General features: G+C 32.8%; 1 protein-coding gene across 2 annotated transcripts; it reads right to left on the minus strand.

Moving 5' to 3' along the window:
* Positions 1 to 571: 571 nt before the first annotated feature.
* On the minus strand, positions 572 to 20,860 carry LOC149725020 (clustered mitochondria protein homolog). Of its 2 annotated transcripts, none has more exons than XM_089893021.1 (27): positions 20,660 to 20,860; positions 19,210 to 19,520; positions 18,070 to 18,241; positions 17,567 to 17,713; positions 16,919 to 17,166; positions 16,374 to 16,528; positions 15,876 to 16,044; positions 15,451 to 15,555; positions 14,281 to 14,376; positions 12,868 to 12,995; positions 11,907 to 12,094; positions 11,204 to 11,401; positions 10,556 to 10,736; positions 9,983 to 10,083; positions 9,590 to 9,634; positions 9,142 to 9,344; positions 8,442 to 8,585; positions 7,414 to 7,583; positions 6,958 to 7,189; positions 6,340 to 6,493; positions 5,524 to 5,712; positions 4,659 to 4,816; positions 3,937 to 4,058; positions 3,308 to 3,485; positions 2,926 to 2,976; positions 1,842 to 1,915; positions 572 to 1,550 (listed from the first exon to the last, which is right to left on the minus strand). In XM_089893021.1, the coding sequence occupies exons 1-27, from the start codon at positions 20,703 to 20,705 to the stop codon at positions 1,400 to 1,402; spliced, it is 4,116 nt and encodes a 1,371-aa protein (XP_089749147.1). In that variant the 5' UTR covers positions 20,706 to 20,860; the 3' UTR covers positions 572 to 1,399. The 2 variants fall into 2 exon arrangements, with proteins under 2 accessions (XP_089749147.1, XP_089749146.1); XM_089893020.1 differs by having other exon boundaries at positions 16,919 to 17,190.
* Positions 20,861 to 22,291: the final 1,431 nt, after the last annotated feature.

Raw genomic sequence — 22,291 nt, forward strand, 5'->3', positions numbered from 1 at the left:
CATGCAAATGTTACCTTGTTGCATGCATACAAAATTCAGAAGATTTAGTATAAATATAAAATTATTATAAATGGTGATTTGTTGAGTTAAAACTATTAGCAATTATATATATTATTTTTCGCAGTACAGAGAATTCATCTAAAAGCAACTTGTATTCAGTTAATTTATAAAAATGAACTCATTAACCTTTTTTAAATCCCATTGCCAATTTCATTGATTCAGTTTGGATATGCAAGCTCATAGCATGCAATCAATACTGGGTTAATTATTTAAAGTTTTAAATGTTACTTTATGAGTGATTCTTTTTATTTTTTATGTATGGCTGATAATTCAGACAACCCATTAGTAACCACTGGGTTGGAGCAATTCGCGTTAAGTATCTTGCCCAATAACACATTTGCTCATATTGGTAGCAGCGACGAGCATTCAACCCATTACCTCTGGGTTACAATCAGGTGTGCGAACCATTTTGCCAGTCTTAATAGCCATAATTCTCTTTTTGTTTGGGTCAAATTATCTGAAGGCTTACTCCATATCGAAATGCGATTACTGCTAAAGTTGATCACTGATAAAAAATGAATGAATTGTAATAATAAACAAATCAACCCAACACCGTACAACACAAGATGTGCACAAAACTTATCAAGTTGCTAACACACAGCTGGAGTTAGAAACCCCAGACTAGAATTAAGTATCACACAATTAGAAACAGAACTATTTTTCGACTTTTTTCAACTAAGCGCTGATAATTATTAACAACCAAAAGATTTTTGCAACATAATGTCACAGCAACACAGTAATGCTGCAAAGCCTTCATAAATAAAAATTAACGGATGCTAAAACACGTGTGGACATGGTAAAAATCATATTGGTTCACCAAAATAAAAAAGCCAACTTTAAGCAGGTTTTGATATGCTTATAACATTTAGAATTCTTTACAAAATTTGCACCCTAAAGATACATTAGGGTTTATCACAACAAATTCATTACATGTGCATAGACAAATATTTTAACAGCGCTAAACTTTATAATGGCGTCTTTTTAGCAATAACTTGTCTTATTTTAGAAGTTTTACACACTATACAATGTTGCATACATTTGCTCTGTGCCTTGAAACTGAGGAAACAAACTGAACTGTGTTGAAACAAATGACGTGCTATGAGCTCAATCGAACCCTAATTGTTCACAGTAGGATAGATTATGACATCATAGTCAGATTGCATTTGGTCAAAATTGGAACCTCTACCAAGAAAAGAGGAACACTAATTTTAAGGGAACGCGAAAACTTGAAAAACTTTGATCGGTTTTGTCTTTGACAGAAGTGGATCGTTATATTGTGCTCGACACGCATGTGAGGTTAATTCAGTGAAACTAACAATTGGCCCGGCTGCAACTCCATCTAATCCAACCCACAATCTACTTCCTTCATATTTTGCACTGTCATCGCGGTAGTTGCCGACGTCGTAGTTTTGGTTGCTAAAGCAACAAGTTTGTTGTTTTCAACTTGTTGTCTATGCACCTCGTGTCTGATCGCTTCCAAGTCTTTTTGACTAAAAATAAAATATTTAACGTTATGCCTTGGTCTGTATTTAGTTATTAACAAATAGGTAACATTAGAGCTGTATGGGTGACTTTTCACACTAACTTATAAAACAAAGGACAGCCTACGAATTGAAACCATTTCTACCCTTGTGATGGGCATCTAAACAAACGAAGAGCATTTTTGTTCTGAAATTTATTATTTTTACCAAATAACTCAAATGTGCAGAGTTGAAATTGAATATACAATGGTATAACTAATCACTTACCAAAAATATATATCAATATATTTACAATCTTACCTGAGTGGTATAAAGATGATTCCGTTTATAACGTTCATGAGATCTAATACACTGTGCATGCTGGGTGGTGTGATCTGGTGATGTTAAAAAGTTAATACTTTTCTGCTCTTTTAACAGGTAGTTTAATATATAAATTTGTTGCTCTAGCACAGTGGTTCTTAACTGGGGGGCGTGAAACACTTGGAAGGGGGGCGCGAAAAACTATAAAATAAAGTGTTATAACATTGGTGTTCAAAAGGCTTAAATACGACACACGCAAAAATTGAATTAAAATAGCAAACCTTTAAGTCTGTTTTTAAACCTCTTACACATACTAAATTATGAGGTGTCAATCCCTATTATGACGCTAATAATCGCCGTGTGAATTGCTATTATGTCGTAATTAATTTCCAGGCAAAACAATTGCTATTATGATACAATGAATCCCTACTATTTCGTAACAAACAGCCTACCTGGCTAAGAAAAACATGGTAAATATGGGGTTAAACTATGACGCAAATGTAAACCGAACGGGTATTTGATTTCACTTTTGCGTTGATCGCGATAATGGGTTTTACGCAATCATACAGATACAGTCAACTAAGGGGGCGCGGTTTAAAGCATGTCCGATTGTCAGGTTTGGCTGTGGTGGATCATGGCAGAAATTAATTGAACACCACTGTGATAATTTAACAAAAAGGGGGGGCGCAAGTGTGTTGAGATTTTCATTGGGGGGCGTGTTTCAAAATGTTTAAGAACCCCTGCTCTAGCAGAACCTTTTAAACTTTAATATATAAATGTTTCTCCTGGCTTTACTCTAGGATTTTTCAGGTATTGTTTTAAAGTTTAAACCATATTTTTATACAATATGAACTAGTTTATATAATAGTTAAGGTTTCATATTATATAATAATATTTCATATAATAATATTTTATATAATAATATTTCATATAATAATATTTTATATAATAATATTTCATATAATAATATTTTATATAATAATATTTCATATAATAATATTTTATATAATAATATTTCATATAATAATATTTTATATAATAATATTTCATATAATAATATATGTTCCATGTTATATGAAATTACCTGCAGTGGAGGAATTGAAGCAGTTGAACCATTTTTATAAATTTCGTTCATCTAAAAATAGAAGTTGATTATTTATACAACAAAAATAAAATAATCAGAAACAGAACACTGTCAACACTGAACATTGGCCACAAATATCTAAATTCACTGAAACATGTTCAAAAAACTGGAATCACTGAAAATATAGTCAAAAAACATCTGGAATCACTTATAATCAAAAAATCTATAGTTACTGAAAGTACGACCAAAAATTTGGAATCACTAAAAAGATGTTAAAAATATCTGGAATTACTGAAAAAATCGATAATTACTGAAAAAAAAGAACAAAAAATCTGGAATCACTGAAAATATGTTAAAAATATCTGGAATCACTGAAACTTACTGTTCGTTGCAGGGTAACTGCTTGTTCGGTGAGGTGACGCAAACATTCCCCACTTTCCTTTGTTTTGTCGTGTTCTTCACCAAGTTGTGATTTATATAATTTGTAAGTTTCCTTCTCATGGTTTAGTGCGGAACGGAACTCTCCTTTGCATGAATATGCACGAGCTACTAAGTGGTGGCTGTTTGAAATATTAGAATAGTTATATATTAAAAAAAAACAAAATATATAAACAAAATAGAAGAAATTCTAAAAAAATAAGTTACCACTAACAGGCTATTGAAAATAAAAAGATTTGAATAATTAGGAATAATAAAAGATCAAATCGCTTTATAGTATATTTAGACAAAAAAGATGAGAATTTTTACCAAGTAAAAGAAAGAGTATAATAAAATAGCAGTTTCACATTTTACAGGTTGAATACTTTGGTGATTATGCAACTTTTCAAAAAAAAGACTTTAAAAACTCTTTGGAAAACTTTGTAGCTCAATGAAACCAATCAATTTTGGCACGAGGTATACGAAACTGAACATCCGTGTTATAACAACTGTTGTTTTCCGGCCAGGAGAGTATAAAGCAAGTAACAATCAATGTTGGATCTATTCCATTAGCCCTAAATCAAAACCCCTCACCTCAACGCAGCTTTTAAACTTTTCTGTCCATGATATTTAACGTTGATCTTTAAAGCTTCTTCCAGAAACCTCAAAGATAAATCGTATTCCTGCACTCCGTGTAATACAAGTCCAATGTTGCTCTGTTAATAGGAAACTCATAACTTGACTTTAAATGTAGCATTTTTTTAATGAGAATATATGGTAATGAAAAGAAAATAAATGTGAAAAGAAAAAAGATGATAAAAAAGTGAAGGGAAATCAGTCTCTACTTTAGCTACAATGCTACTTAACTGGTTAAGTTACGCTACAATTCCCACAAAATATAATAAAGTCACAGTGGGTTATGCTTATGTTACAATATAGATTTATAAAACAAGGTATTAGAAAATAATTTTATGTATATTGTAATTGTAATAAAAAAATGGAAAAACGAGTCTAACGGAAAAAAGGTAAAAAGACACACCGTTTTCACTGCTTTGATTAGAAAGTGGTACACGATACAAGAAGCATAAATTACTTCACTATAATATATTTAATAACTACAGTAGGTTATAATAAATTGATAATCACCGTTAAATTTGGTTTTTAGAATTTTTATACACTTTTGAATCGTTTTGTCAAAATTTTAAATTGAAAATACAGAATTACAGAAACAACAGTTTTGTATCTGTTTTTGAATGCATTTACAAGCAAATTTCATCATTTTTAACACATAATTATAAAACATTGTTCAAACTTACATTAACCAATGAGATTTCAGGATGGTCGTTGCCATGGACACATAGAAACAAATATCGTGCTCGATACAACAGCTTGAGGGCAGCAGAGATCTTCCGATTAGCGAAACAATATAAAGCAAGACTGATGTAATCCATGATGGTGGTCACGTTGTCAATACCTTGGGTTAGGGAAAAATGTGGTTAGCAAATAGTAAAAAATGATGTTATTTGGTGAATTTGCTGTATATTCTATTTTATATGAATGAATTTATTACGTCTCTTCAGTCACGATAACGAAGAACGAAAAAGTTAAAACGAAAAGTCAGGTAGTAACATTAAAAATGGTTGTTAAAATCGGTTATTGATAAAAATAGAAAGAAATAAGGATTTTGAAAAAATGCGGGACCGTTACACCCTACAGACAATACAATAATATGGGTGAGGTCCTACGGGGAGGCACGCCAGGATACCGAAGATTTAGATTACAGTTGTACCATTACTATAAAACCCAGGGTGATATAATATATAAGCAACAACTGGGTTGGAGGCTATACCATTAATCTTGCTAAGGGTACAGACATTGCATAAACTCAATGTATCTCCTCTTTTTCAAGAATGATTGAAAACTACTTGTATAGTAGGATGGGGGAAGATAGGACACTTTTTCATTCTATTTTCTTATCGCATTTGGTAGTTCGAAAGAATTATGAAACCATATGCTCAGAAATTCCATAGACTGTTGTTTAAAACACGATCAGGATATTTCGATATTAGGTGCTAAAGGTGTCCCATCTCACCCCACAGTACTATATACACCAAACTATAAGTGTCCCATCTCACCACACAATACTATATAAAAAAATTTACCAGAGCAAAACTATCTCACCTAGAACCCTTTCACTCAGTATGACTGCTTTCTGCTGGTTAGTAATTGCATCAGCATGTTCACCCATCATGTAGTTAAGTCTTGCTATGTGTCTATAACATGCAGCAATTTCACCATGCACAGCCCCATATACATTATTGAATAAATTCAAGGCCTCGCTGAACAATTCGAATCCCTCCTTGAGGTATCCTGCGACAAAACAATGGTTAATATATTATGCCATAATGTTACTTTCTTGTTTAGGCAGTCGAATTCTTATTTGGTAAGTAGTACGTTTATTTCGGTTTGGGAAGCCATGCTTTTATCTACGATGTTTTTTAGGTAGTTATTATTCGTAAGGTTCTAAGGTTGAAAATATAGGCCTAACATTTATCTGTTTTATCAGTCAGTTATAAACCCTAAAAATTGACCCTGCTATTAGGTGTCTATGCAAATCAACAAAGCCAAAGTATATTACGTTTGCCACATAAATCAAAAAATTTCCTTTTACTTTGTCATATGTAATGGAAAAACCTTTCAGTAAATTTTTTTTAACAAAAAAAGATATATTTTGGTTAAAAAAAGATCTTTTTTTGGTTTGTCAAACTTTCCCTTTGAACAACAGCCAATACATAACATAACAGTAGGCTTATGCATAAGATAACACATGTTAAGTTAAACTGCTCTTTTTTACCATACAACAGTAGGCTAATTTTAATACATAACTTTATAGAGTTCGCGAATCTGACCCTGACGTGGAAGGTCTGTTACGTTTTCAAAGCACCAGATCCTTATGTTAAAACATAAGACAACATCAGTAAACCTATGTATACACACCTTGCTGTACTTTGCTTTGTGCGCTTGTATAGAACTGGTAAGCATCCGAAGCCCGAGGTGGAGCGTGTTTAATCACAGGATATAAGTTCGTCACATCTTCTTCAGTGAAAGGGGATTTATGTCGACTATCAAACGCGTAATCTTTCACCAACAACTGTGGATAAAGATCATGTTTAAACTTGTTTCTATTTCAATCAAATTATAATGAAATATATATATCACTTATGGTACAATTATTCATTAGATTTGATTTCTGACTGTTGTATGTTTCATTACACTTGATTCTATGTTTCAATTTTTCAGAATTATTTTTTACTGTTTTACAAAACATTTAAATTATTTTTTTTTACAATAAGTTTAAAATCTTAAACGGGTTCAGACTAGCAATGATGGCTGGCAATTTGCATTACAATTTTTGAAACCAAATGCCTCATAAACAATTTTTTTCCTGGATATTTGTCCTGTTTCCTTTGCATATTTACGTTTAAATGTAATTCAAACTTCCCGCCAAACAGAACATGATACCAAATGATTTTAAATTTGTGTGTTGTGTTTTTTGTCAATCGACATATTCTCACCCGTAGTGTGAACCCACCCTTATTATGATGTCATAATCACCTGAATTCCCATTGTGATGCAGAATCGCCTTAACAGCGCCACCTTATGGACAGAATGCTTCTCAACCAACTCATCAATGGATTTCACTTTGGTTTTAAAATCATAATAATCAGAAGATTCCGTCTCAATTTGCTCCCATAGCGCCTCCGGTGTTAGAATATGCCACGCAGCTCCTTGGCTAACGACTCCAGACTGTGCACGTTGTTTGCGAGCGCGTTTCTTCTTTTTATTGCTGCAAAAATACATAAAAATATTTTTTAAAAAGGTAAAAAATTCATTAATATTTTAAAAAAAACTTAAGCGAAAAGTAAAAACAAAACTTTTAAAACCTTAAGAATTAAATTAATTATTTTTCTATCATAAATTTTTATTATAATGACATGTATTTGAACATAATAATGCAACAAGATTTAACAAATCTCTGAAAAAAAAAACAATAAAATAAAATAAACAAACCTGATAAGTTCTTCCTCAGGAAGATTTGGCACAGGTGTTAGGAAACTTCCAAGGAAGCAATTTAGGAAATGCGACACAGCGGAAGAAACGCTGCATTGGTCAACGTTCTGTAGGTAGTTCCTCATAATGTGTTTGGTCGAACGTAACACTATCTCCATTAAACCAATTCTCTGTAAAAGAAGAGAGCAAAGCTCTAATTAATGGGCACATGCTAATATGAACGTTTGAAGGTGTGTAAACAGACACTGTATTGTATAAGATCAAATCTTTACAAAAGCTAGATTCAACATTTAAAAATGCACAATATCTTAGAATTTAATACGGACTGTATAGTAATTCCTACTTCAGCAGCGAAATAATCCAAACTTATTAGATAGGGCAGAACCAATTTATATCACTATCATAGCAGAAAGAGATTGGTATATACTGGATTAAGGAGCTTCATTTACAAGAAAGATTGCATAACCCTTTTATAGCACTATATAACATCGCCTTTCTGCTATGGTACTGATATAACAACAGTATATAACATATAAAGGAAGTATAGATTGGTTTTCATCTACACTTCACTTTACACTAAGGTTAATACCAAATGCAATTGACTTTGTGGTTGTTTTGATTGTGTTGGTTTATTTGAAGTAGAAGCTATAACCTTTGCCATAATAACTTATGTAAGCTGCAATGATTGCATAACTCCCATGAGCTATTAACCAATATTACAAGATTACATAACCTTTTTACAGTAGTACACAACACAGTATATATGTATTATAGTAGGTTGGGGGAAGATGGGACACTTTTAACATACTATCTAAATATCCTGATTGTGTTTTAAACAATTAACAACCGTCTATGGGAGTCGTGAGTATACGGTTTTACAATTCTTTGAATGTTATTTGTTTACTCACAGGTCATTAGAATAAAAAGGCGTCCCATCTTCCCCCACCCTACTATATACACATATATACATGTAGCCAGTACCATTGCCATGATCAATAGAAGGGTTATAACTAAAAAAAACCACTTACATGAATATGCTCCAATGATTGAGTCTTTTCAATCAGTTTGATTATTTTTCCCAAGTACCTTACATTAATACCACGCTCATGTAATGCATCAGATAGTGAAGCACCATCAGTAGGCATTGCTGTGTGTTCTAAACAATCTTTTACCTATTGGGTTTAATTAAAGCAGAGGTTACAAACATAAAGTGCTCATACAGGTCAATCTTTTTGACAAAATGTTTTAATTGTTTTTTTTTTTGGAGGGGGGTCAATTAACCAAACTAGGTCAGTCACATCTGGTTAGAGTGGCACAAATGAATACAAGAAAATTAAACTTGTTTTATTTTATTGATTTAGGCCAAGTTTGTCCATTTTTGCTCCACTACTGTACTATAACATACGCATCAAATGATACTTTTGGTAAAATTCTCTCTCTCTATATATATACTGTACATTTTGAGATTAAACCAGGTTTTGCAGTTTTTTTTGTAAAATCTATTGGTTATATGAATTAAAAATACATATAAAAAAAACTATATATATATATATATATTATCTAAAGTAGAAGCTATAACCTTTGCCATAATAACTTATGTAAGCTAAGATGATTGCATAACTCCCATGAGCTATTAACCAATATTACAAGATTACATAACCGTTTTACAGTAGTATAGTTTTATATATATATATATAATATATTTAAAAAAAAAACTGTAAAACTTACGAAAGTTGGTATTTGGTTGGTAAGGATAAACCTTGCAGCTTGTTTGATCAATTCCTTCTGCTTCTCTAGCTCCTCTGGTGGTCCGTCATGCTCAACGTCGGGCGAGAAAATATCCGGGTTAAATCGGATGTCAAACTCTGTGTCGGAGTACGAACCCACAAGTTTGGCAGCGGAACGTACGGCCTCTTGCTGCCACTTTGCCACTGTAATGTTACAACTCTTTTAGTGTCAGGTTTACAATGAAGAATTGGTTTAAACAATTTACTCTCTTTGCTAGTAAAATTGTGCACCTTCGGAAACTTTTTTTTTCTTTTTAAGTAGACAAATACAGGTTTTAAATTTTGTACAATTAAAAAGTGTGGAATACGGAGTATATACAAAGTGCAACTGCATCTTATAAGTATTAAAACCAGACTCTATATTCAATAACAATATACAATACTCTTACTTTGTTCAGCATCTGGTTTGGTATCCTCACTTTTTGCAACAGATCCTAAAAACATTGGGTTGATTTCAAAGTGATGATAATTATGAAGTATCTGTCACCATGCACAGTTTTAGACCTGACTCTTAACTCCTAGGTTACAGATTCAAGGCTGGGCCTGCCACTGTTATAAGGTCTACTCTAAATTTTAATCAAAAATTAAAAAAAAAACACAATTATCCACCAAGTTACATGCGCGGTAACCCTTAAAGGGGAACGAAGTGTATGAAACAGAACACTAGTGTGATATGGGCACAAAGTGTTTAAAACAGAACACCAGTGTTACAACGACCGTCTTTGCCCCACTGCACAAGGATAAATAAGCTCAATTCATTCAAGAATATACAACTAACGTACCCTCCACATTATCCCCATCTGTGATTGGTTTCTGTTCAGCAGTAGCTTTGTTTCGGACGTTAACAATTTGTGAAGCACAATGTCTCATGAACACAACATACCTACATAACGGTAGATATTAAAAAAATAACTTACATAGATACAGGAGGTGTTGCATTGAAATAATGTTTTATAAAAAAAGGCATTAAACTAGTATTTTTGCAACATATATTTTAAAAAAATAGAAAAATTGGTTATTCTTTTTGTGCCAAGAAATATACTGCATATGATATACAAATATGATTTGCAAGTTGCAACACAAGTTTTAAAAAAAGTGAGTTGTTGGGAAAAATGATTAAAATCAGCAAAACAAAAAACGTGTTTCTTACATAGTAATGGGGTATAAAAGTAAAAAGTTAATGTAGTAAATTCACTTCATTCAGTATAATAAAAAATTCCTACTGAAAATAAATTAAAAAAAAAACATTAGTAAAAAAAATTTAAAATTCCCATACTGCAAAAACATAAATATAAAAAATACAGAAAAAAATAAGAAAAAATCTCATACCAAAAAAAATTTAATAGCCTACTCACAGATGATCAATGAAGACCTCCACAAGTTCTGGACGAAGAGTTGAAAGTCGATGGCGGTGTTTCTTCGGGAATCCCATCTTCTTGCATTCCTCTGGGAGATCCTCTCCCTCCAGTGGGAGGAAATTAACATCCGGAGGAAAAGTTCGGAGCAAATCAAGGATGTAATGACGCTGGTCGTTACCTTGTGGGATAGAAATGTTATAAACACTGGGATAGAAATAGTAAATATACCATTTGTAACCATTAATCAAAGATATTTAAAACAAGGGATTTTTTGCAGTTTATGTTTACCTACTGTATCTTCAATACATTTAAATAGAAAAATTAAAATTTCTATTACAAATTGTGTTTTTTACAGAAAATGATACCATTCCTACAAATTAAAAGGAGTATATAGACAAACAAAATATTTGTATATATATAGTAGGGTGGGGGAAGATGGGACACCTTTAGCACATAATATCTAAATATCCTGATCGCGTTTTAAACAATAACTAACGGTCAATGGGAGTCGTGAGCATATAGTTTTATAATTTCTTGAATGTTCTTCGTTGACTACTAAACGGGGCGAGAAAATAGAGGTAAAAGGTGTCCCGTCTTCCCCCACCCTACTGTATATACAAATAAAAGATAAAAATGTGTATATACCTATAATGCCTTTGCATTCAAGTGAAGAATAAAGTTTCACGGATCCTTTTTCCTCGCTTTTTATACAGTGTGGAAACACATGAAGTTGTTTTGTAGTTTTCTCAAGAAGTTCAACATACTTTTCATGTGTCTGTGCGGTTTTTCCGAAATCAATGGAACCATACACCACGCTGTGTTCTTGCTCTCGTTCAAGTATGCCTTTGTCAAACAGACAATGTCAAGCAAAGGTCACTTTAGGGTAGACAGTGTTGCCAGGTAAAAAAATGCCAAAAAAGTTTGCACACTGACAATTGAATGAGCATAATAAGTGCTCATTGCTTACTTGGTAATATATTGAAAAAAGTGTTTCCAAGAAAAAATAAAAGGCAACACTGTTTAGGGAAGGTGAATAATTAGTCAAAGTGCTGACGAGGGTAAAAGTGGTTCAAATTAACGAAAATGGTTGACTAATATGTTTAGTGACAATGTTATTTGCACTTGGTGAACGCCAGATATGAATAAAGTAAACTATTAAACTTAGATTTGGGTGCTCACTGCTCATGCATTTACATTTATTTTGCTACCAATTATTTAAATAAAACCAGATACTGATACAGTCTGCTTGGTATATTGCATATGTTAGCCAAAAGTTTTGTGTTCAATGTCCATTTTGTATAAAGTATAGCGATTATTCAAACACACACAACATAAAAAACTTGCCTACCTGGTATAATAGATTGAGCAGTCACTCGAAATCCTCTGTAATCCACAACCACAGTACCAAGTGTGTAAAGTCCTTCTGTATCCAACATCCCATATGCTTTTACTCCGTTCAAATCACAACATGGTGCGTAAAAAGCAGCGTGGTTGCCACCAAAGTTTTTGTAATGATCACGAACATCAAACCCAAGACTGAAGATTACAGTTAAACTTACCAACTAATATTCAATGCTCGTTTATCATAAAATAAGTTAAATAAACACTCCTGAGATTACATAAAGTTAAACTTAACTATTATTTTTCAGTTTTCTTTTAAGGGAAAAAATGATTTAGGCAAAATTCTAGGAAAATGATATACAAAAAATGGTATATAAGTGCTCTTCAGATTATATAAAGTTAAACTAACTAGGCTAACTATTACGATAACTATTATCCCGGATTCCCGGTCTCATACCAGAAAATCAAAATTTAGGCAAAAATCTAGAAAGATGTTATATAAACACTCTTGAAAGGGTTTTAAAATATATATCCACCTTTCAGCTATTATTGTGGCTGTGGTCATTTTTTTTAATTCAAAAGAAGTGTTGTTACGAAAACGTAACCAACAAAAATCAAGTCCAACCACTCATGGTAATAGAGAAATATATTTCGCCTAAATGGCATCGTCAGTCTCTTATTCAAATAGAAAAACTTACATTGTGTTTTGTGTAAAACAACTTACACAAAAGGAGTTTAAGTTGTATTTACCTACGGCAAAACTACATTTTAAATATAATAAATTTAAACTAAATTTAAAAAGATATATATATATATATATACTGCAAAACAGCAAAGGTGCAAAACATAACTAAAATCTTTTTATACAGTCAAAAACATTTTAACTAAATGTTAAACTGAATAAAAATGGAGATATATATTTCCTATAGCATGTAAAATGATAGCAGAACATGTGTTTAAGTAATTACCTGAAGAAGATATTATTCCAAATATACATTCTCATGTTCTTTGCATCGCCAGGATTAATCGCCATCACGTTACCGTCAATTACCATCATAGCGCCTCGTGTGGCAGCTGCAACGAAGTCACTGTGGACCTGGATAGAAATCATTTAACATTTCATATAGGATAGAAATCATATAAAATAATAATATATATAATTAAAAAAATCTACAGTGATAAGGGACCAAACAGAACATATTCAACAGAATAACTGTAAATATTTATTCAACAACTATTAAAATATATATAGAGTAGGGTGGGGGGAAGATGGGACATCTTTTGCACATGATCTCCAAATATCCTGATCGTGTTTTCAACAAATAAAACGGATTATGGAAGTCCTAAAGATATAATTTTATAATTTTATAGTTCTTTGTTTACTACTAAATGGGACGAAAAAATAGAGTTAAAAGGTGTCCCATCTTCCCCTGCCTTAATGTATATATATCTATTGGAAATTATGACCAAAAATATGTTAAATAACCTTTATACTATCAGTTCTTACGCAGAAATTGCTGAAATGGTTAAGATGTTTGCAGTAAATACAACAATTCCATTGGGAATTTCAAGGTTACATGGTCAGTAGGGGAATGTATTATTAAACATGACACACTGTATTGTTATGGTGTTTGTGCCATGGGTATAGTGTGGTTAAACCTTTAATAAGCTGCCAATCTCCGGTTTGGCATGATGTTTTAAAACTAATTAAGGTATAAATTTAGAAAAATAAGAAAATTGGTTTAAAAGACCTCCACTTCTGAACTGGTTTAAAAGACCTTCAAGGTCTGTTAGAAGTTTAGCTAATGTGTAAAGCAGCTTAAATTTAGCCCAAGATAATCTATATTAAGTTAATTAGGTAAAAAACTAGATTAGGTAGAAAATTTGAACTATTTGTGCCTGTCTATCAAATGGTGGATAAATTAATGCAGATATTAGTGTTGGACTATTGGTCATGTACTAATCTAGTACATAGGCATCACCTTTTAATTTTAAAATATACCTGGCGTGACATTGTAAAAATGCACTTAAAAAAACAAAGAATCTCATTAATTTATGTAGTGAATACAATATACTTCTGCTCTATTTGTTTGTAGACACATATTGGCATGATTAAAGCTGTTTTTTAGCGGAATAGCTGGGGATTGTAGTGCAAAAACACAAGATACCATCGGTTTAAAAAATTGTGGTTTATTTGTAAACAATTTTGGTTACACACCAGAAACCCCTAAAATACGCTTCTGGTCAAATGTAAAAGGATAAGATTACTTTGTTTAGTATGCATCACATTACATTAGTGCTTTAAGACCCATAATTCCTGAATCAAGCTATATCATCACCATCCATATATAGATTGACCTAGTTTGTAAGTTGTATCTCACCTTGAACATTGCCCTTTCACGTAAGAGACGTTCGGGCAACGTTGTCTTCGGTAATTCCCTCGTGCTTGAAAGTTCTTCGTTCCAATCTCGGGTTTGCTGACAATAATTAATCAATTGTTATATTAAATACTGAATGATATTTTAGGCTAAGACACCATACAACCAATTTTTATTGTACTCAGTTTTGAATAATACACAATGAAAACTGCTATTTAAAGTAAATTCTACATACATAAAAGTAAAGATTCTATTGCAAATATATTATTATAAAAAATACATTAATATTTAAACTCATGTTTTGGAGCCAAGGCTTAGACACCTTTTCTACTTATTTGTTAATTGTCCCCAAACTTTATTTATTACATTATAACTGCTACTTGAAATAAATTATAAATGTAAAGATTCAATTGCAAATATAATAATTAATATTATGAAAAATATATTAATATTTAAACTGTCAGTATTGGAAAATTAACCAATATATTAATTGTCATGTTAATTGTCCGCAGTCTTTATTTACTATAAAACAATAACTGGTAATTTGAAAAGTTATGAATGGAAAGATTCAATGCAAATACAGTATTATAAAAAATGTCTTATCATCTAAACTTAAACAGTTATTGGAAAATCATATTTTGGAAAATTATTCATTTTCCTATTATACAGGAAGTGGTTTATTTAAAATAACTTCTAGAATATATTAGCTTAGCCTGTTCATAATTTATTGATAACCTTGGCCAATTACCACTTCCTAGTTAATCTGTAACAAACTTGGCAATGTAGGTTATACATTAAACTTGAACGCAAACAGGTGTGGTACAAAACTAGATCAGTCAACTGGAAAAGGTTCAAAAAGATACCACCAAGTTTTTAATGTATATAGTGGGTTAGGGGAAGATGGGACACCTTTTCATTCCATTTTCTCGTCCCATTTAGTAGTAAACAAAGAAAATTTAAAGAATTATAAAACCGTATCTTCACGTCTTCAATAGACGGTTGTTAATTGTTTAAAACACGATCAGGATATTTGGATAGGATGTGCTAAGGGTATCTCATCTTTCCCTACCCTACTTTAAGTGACATTCAAAATGCACCATAGTAGTGACTGACGAAAATAATTGGCAATTTCAGATCCAGCAGTTAATGGTATACACTGCTTTAAAATCTTACCTGGCCTGGTATATGTTCTTCAAATAGCAGCCGTGAACTATAGGAATCCTCAGCACGTACCAAGTCCACATTATGCTCCAATGCTGGAGCTGACCAACTTTGGACCTGTGTTCATACATTTATTAACTTTAAGTGAAATCTGGGATGACATGGCCAAAGTGCAGCTACACTGATAGTTGTCAAACATTAAAAATCTAAATGACTAAAGCTGAATAGAATATACTATATTTTCGCTCCCCTTGTTTGTAGACATATTAGCAGGGTAAATTCTAGTTTAGCCTTAAAATTTGGACGTCAAAACATTTGTTATTCCTGTTACAAAATTTAAAAAGTTTTAAAACAGTGAAACAGTAAAACTATTAGGGCTTGAAAGATTGCTATTGTTAGTATAAAAATGATTTACCACGCACAGTATTATATCATACCTGAAAAGGAGTTGCAATTCTTTCATACGGATGTCTTCCAAATCTCTTCTTGTTTAAAGCAGTGAAGTTTCGTTTGAACACGGGAGATATATTACTCAACAGATCAATTAAACAATGAAAAACATGGGCACCCTGGATTGGCTTTGGGTTGAAGGTCTCCATATCACTCCTGTTATGTAATATAGACATGGTTGTTCGTAAAAAATGTAATTTAACCATGTAAGGTTATATTTTGTATAACCTTACACTTTAAGATCTCACTTTTATAAAATAGAACATTAATATTAGGTGTCTATAAACTGCATGAGTGCGGTCTATATGCTAGCACACTGTGTGTGTTGGGAGTAATCGGCCAACTTAGGCCTATCTTCCAGGTACCCAGACATGTTTCTTTGTAGGAACTTAAGAACACAGAATAGAAAACATAATATAATTTTGGTATTAACAGGAAAACAGAAAAAAACTTTCAAAATGTTTAAAAATATTCCTGTAACTTACTGGTTGACATAGAAACCTCTAGAACTGGCTGTTATATGGAATCGCTTTTGTTCCGAAGTGACAGCATAGAGGTACAAGAGGTCACCGTGTAATTTCCTATTTCCTGGGGGTGGGTTCCACATGCTCATGGTTAAGACTTTCAAGCAAACATTTAGCTGAAGAAATAAAACTGTTTGAGAATTTTTTTTAGCAAGTTTAACTGTGTATAATATAGAAGTGATTAGGTACCTCATTAGGTTACAGTTTTTGGAAATGAAGGAATCATAGATGTAAAATTAGAGGTTCTTAAGAAACCATGTCAGTGCCAGATGTCCCTCATGGGTAAACAACAGCTTTTATCCTGATATTACATGTCTATACAAACAAGCAGAGCTAGAGACTAGAGTATATTGCATACACCATATTAATCAAGGGAGTTTTCTATGTTTGACAACTATGAGTGAAACTGCATTTTAGCAATGTCTCCCCAGATTTTATTAAAATTCAAAAAGGTAACGCCTTTAAAGTAAGATTTTAAAAAAAATTTATTCTTTAGGTTGACAAACCTTTGGTTCTTTCAGCACAGGGTGCATTGGGGTAAGTAAACATTCTTTATATCCCGGCATAATGCAGTCTGGTGGTGTGCAGTCTACCGATGATATCAACTGGTCAAGACTTCGGGTTTGTTTCTTTCTTTTACCTGACCCCTCCCCGTTAGTGGTGGGTTTAGGGGCTACAGGGTCAGTGGGGCTCGAAGTGGGTGAATCTGGGGTGCTGTTGCCGCTAGTTGAACCACTAGAGGTGCTGTTGAGCTCTGTGAAGGCAGGACGTTGCAAGACTGTGATACCCGACCACCGAAACACCAAAACAATGAGTAAGTGGGGGTAAAGTAAATGATAAAAACATAAAGTAACATAAAAATAAAGCGTGTACATAAAAACAAAGTAAGCCTATGCAAAGAAAATTTAAATAATACCAGCAACGTGCAACAAGAAAAAAAGTTAAAATAAAGAAAATATAGTTATAAAATTCAGCGTCAAATAAGTATACTCCGCATTAAAGCATGAATTTAATGAAAAATGTTTACTAACAGTTTAACAGAATCGTAAAACCAATAAATCTAAATTTACTTTAACATAACAAGGTAGTAAAAATCAGGGTATTTTAAAATATAGTTCGCTATAAAAAGTTATAACTTGTCACGTATAACATACCAGCAGTTACATCCCCGTCTGTGACAATATTGACGTAAGACAAACTACTGCAGTCTGCCCCATTATATGCATCAACGTAATCTACTGAATGAAGAAGTTCACGTACATGCCGAACATGAAGGCGGGCCTCTCTTACACTGTATGGCTCTGTAATGATCAATCAATGTGAGCACTTAACTTGATACACAAACTGGTAGATTCTCAAGCACAAAAACACACAAAACATTCTCAAAAAGCAGATTCTCAAGCAGAAAAACACACAAAATGTTCTCAAAAAGCAGATTCTCAAGCAGAAAAACACACGAAACATTCTCAAAAAGCAGATTCTCAAGCAGAAAAACACACAAAAATGTTCTCAAAAAGCAAATTGATTTTGCATGTGAGCATGAGAGATGAGAGTAATGCTTTTAATGCAAATGAAAACCCCAACATTTTTACTGAGCACTAGTTCAATTGACCGGTTGAGGGAAAAAAATGTTTAAAAATTTAACATTATAAGAAACCTTCTATCACTTTAATTTCAGATCCTTCTTTCAGCCCTTCGATACTTTTCAGTTCAGAGAAATTATCCAAAGGAATTCCGTTGTATTGTAATGAGAAGCATGTCCTGTGGCATGTATCTTCTCGATCCATCAATAACTGGTGGAGTTCTTGCACCATTTCTTGTGGGGAAACCTGGGTATAAGAATCAAAGTAAAATAACGGCATTGCTCCAAACAAGTTGTCACTTCTGGGTTGTACTTGTGCAGCACCCTGGTTGTTGGTGTTACAAAAAATGGACCAATTCTGGCTTAATTCCGAGGTCACATTGTGTTTAATGCATTAGAACATCATGTCAACACCCACTTCTAATAGAATGGAATTTAAGTTCAATAATTTTTTACCCAGCACCCACAATACATATACTAATGCAGCGTGTTGCTATGTGTCACATTTGACTTATGTAATATCAAAAAATTGTAAGAAATATATTATAGTTTTGTAGAAGCAGGTTAATGTTGCGGGGATAAAATGAACTATAATGAACTGTATGGAAAGCAACGCTCCTAATGTTACGCAACTCTATAGAATTCGTAAAGTGTCGTGTTTAGGAACCTGTGAGAAGATCTCTTGTTACAAGAGACATTGAATAAAGAGAGTAGTGGATTTAGAGCACGAGGTGTAAGTTGATATGTATTTCACCAACTGTTAATCTTTGTGTTGTAGGTTTGTAGACTACAGAGACTCGCAGTAAGGGCTAATAGGAATTGACCAAAAATCCCAGACAACTCAAATAATACATGTAGACAGTATCATAATTGGATAAAACAAACTTTCTGTCTATGGTCAGTTTCAAAAAACTTTATCATCATTTAAAGATACTGTATATTTCAATACAAACATAAAAGCCCGTTTATATAGTTCAATTGTCTCATTTTAACCAAAATGTTTGAAACTAAAGACAATTGAGTCATATGACTTCTTAGTATGGGTTGTTATGTTCGTATAGGAATAGACATTAGACAGTATCTTTAAATGATGATAAAGTTTTATAGACATGTGGTCTAGATATCTATGACACTATCAACACCACTTGAGTACCTCCAGTACCAAAGATATACATTCGTAACATGAAGAAAACTGTAACAATGTCACTTATTTACCTGTGCTTCAAACACTTCAACACCTGGTGCGTTAATCTTTATGGTGAAAAGATTATCCTGCACTGTTATAATCACTTCTTGATCTTTTTTCTCGGTTTCGACTTTTTCTTCACTTTTATCAGGATTTTCATTCGCGATTTGTGCCGCATCGTCATCACTATGAATTGCTGAGTCATCAGATTCCTGACGTGCTGAGTCACCATTGCATTTGACTCTCTGCACCCCTGAGTGAGCAATAGTTTCCGAAATATTGTTGATTTCGATGCCGTTCTCAGAACTATTTGAATTCTCTTCAGTTGGTTTTACAACTTCTGGAAAAATAAAAACATAAATTTTAATAAAAGCAATCACTTATTGGACTATGCCCATTAATGGGTCAGAATAAATGCTCGTTTATAGTATTTAATGAAAGTGGGCTATTGATTTATTATGTTTATTTTATCTAATTAGTATTATGGGTCAATAAGCGTGTAAGGGAAATTCTGACAGGCAATAAATTATTATTATAAATAATCTGGTAAGTCCACACAACATTTATTGGGAAATATTGCATAGTTACGAGTTACCGGCATATAACACATGTACAGACGAACAGACCTATTTCCGCAAACATGAAATATTCAGTTGGCCCACTTAGTTGAAATGTAATTACATGCGTTACTATTACCGGCACAATTGATTTATCAGTAGCAGACTACACCATTAGTTGATCATTAACAGACAATTTAAACACACATGCTTATCAATTTTAACTATAAGTGCTGATTTTAGGATTGATATAAAATGGAATAAATGTAAAACAACAAAATTAATATTCAATAGGGTATGAATTTAAATGCCTAGTTTGCAGTTTATTTAAGGACAAATAGAAAGTGCACATTATATAACGTCATTTAAAGACATGACAAAGTGATAAAACTTGAATTGCAATAACACTTCATATAACTGTTTATTTAGTCTGCAATGTGCAAGATCCACATGCCATAAAGTGATAAAGGATAGTTAACTGAAGCAAAAATTAAAGTCAGCAGATTGTTAATTAGAAAGTATTGTATTATACAAAGCATTACTCATTCTATACTAGCAATTATTCCCATAAGTAACAATTAAGCATAAACTACATGCTGTCACTGCAATCTGTTTATTTGATTTTAAATGCTGTTTTTTACAAAATTAGACTAGATGTGTGGACACTTTTACTTCTATGAGAAAAAAATAAAATAGTCCTGTATTATACTAATAAAACACCAAATACAGAACACATAAGCAAAAACTTTAACTTGTTATCTATTGGATTACCTAATTAAAACGCAAAAAGATAGGAAATGCATGAAGAGTGAGCAAAAAAATTATGATAATTGTCTTTAAAGAAAACAACATACACAGCTTCAGAAAAACTTATACCTGGATAACCACAACCACAAAATAGTTTAAACTATGATTAACTGACCTGTTGTACTACCTTCCTCTTCAGGTGCTTTCACAGCGTTTGTCATTGTCTTATTTTTGGCAATTTTGAACAAAATGTCAACAAACCACTTGTCAATAGAATATTTGCAACTAGCTGCTATTGCTAATTAAACTTCTTTTTACAGAAGCGTTGCTTCACCTACTGTTCTCTGCAAACCTTATCAGTGTCATTAATTTTAAAATTTTTTATAATTTTTTGTTAAATAGCTTATTAATTAAACCATGAACATGAAGATAGTATCAATTTTTTTAAATGTTTCCTGCTAATGACTAAAAAATACAGGTGTCATAATGGTAATATGTTACTAATAATGTAAAGAAATTACTAAAATATGCGTAAATATTAAAGATAAAACAATAAATATAAGCGGTTTCCCTTCACCTTGCCAGCCAGCAATAATTCAAACTTTCCATTCGACCCTCTAACCTTCATACAACCACGTGTGACGCTCTCTCCAAATCAGCTGACGCGAAAAACGCGTCGCGCGCGTTGCGTGTCGTGGTTGTTCGTTCGCTACAACACGCGGTGGAAGCAGAACACACAAAAGCCGGCGTCATCGAAGAACGAAAGGAAAAAGGCGCATAGGGCATGAGCGAATGAATGAAAAACAACGCAGCGTGAAATTCTGCAAAAAGGTGCCGACTACGTCATAAAATATATCGCTAAGTCACGCTCAATCGTACGATAGATGGTATTGTGACGTCACACAGGTGGATGGGATGCCGCGTTTGAGCGAACACTGTTCAAAGTATGCATGACTTCTCATGCAGTCGATTTAGTATGTGTAACTGAATATAAGTAATTCTCGCGAAACGGTAAACAAGAGTACGTACTTTTAATCCGATTTTGACTTTACTTTATCCTTAAAACAAAGCATTAGTTGGAATGGCTAAGCTACTTTTGATTCCTGGTTCGGTAATCGAAACCGAATGACACGCTCGCAAAAATTCACCGTAGAAAACCGGCGGTCACCGCCTCTATTGCGTATAAATGGAAAAGTTAAAAAACGGCCAATGCAATCGTTACAAGCATACGTAATCGACTTATGCTTACGGCAACTTCATGTGACAAACTTAAACTCAAGTGGAAATGTACAGAAAATTTAAAAACGTGAAGAATTGTCCCGCCAATCATCGACGCGCTTAGGCCCCACCCCCTCTGACGTCATGGCGATAACACGTGACGCCAATAGTGACGTGGGCGCTTAGTTGTTCGACCAGTTAAGGATTTCGCAATGTTGCAACATACCGTGCCTTTTGGTACCGCCATATGTAAAAACATTCTGTTTTTGGCTTATCTGGTGTTTGTATTAAACGTTATTTGTATTCCAATGTTTCGTTTGCAATTCGGCAAGTAACACTTCATACGGGTTTGGCAACATACGTGTGACTTCATTTAGTATTGACTCTAGTCTAAATTATAACATGGACAAGTAAATTCAAACATATACTTTATTTCAAACATACGAACTGTAACTAAATGCTTCCCTTTACAAAAATAATCATATTTTGCATATTTTCTTGATGAATTTCTTTAAATTAACATTTTAAAAGCCAAGTAACACTGTATGTTAATACACTGCATTATGCTACTGACAACTGCAGCTGTTTT

This window comes from Ciona robusta, chromosome 14 (assembly GCF_009617815.1).
Source record: "Ciona robusta chromosome 14, ASM961781v2".
Taxonomy (NCBI): Eukaryota; Metazoa; Chordata; class Ascidiacea; order Phlebobranchia; family Cionidae; genus Ciona; species Ciona robusta.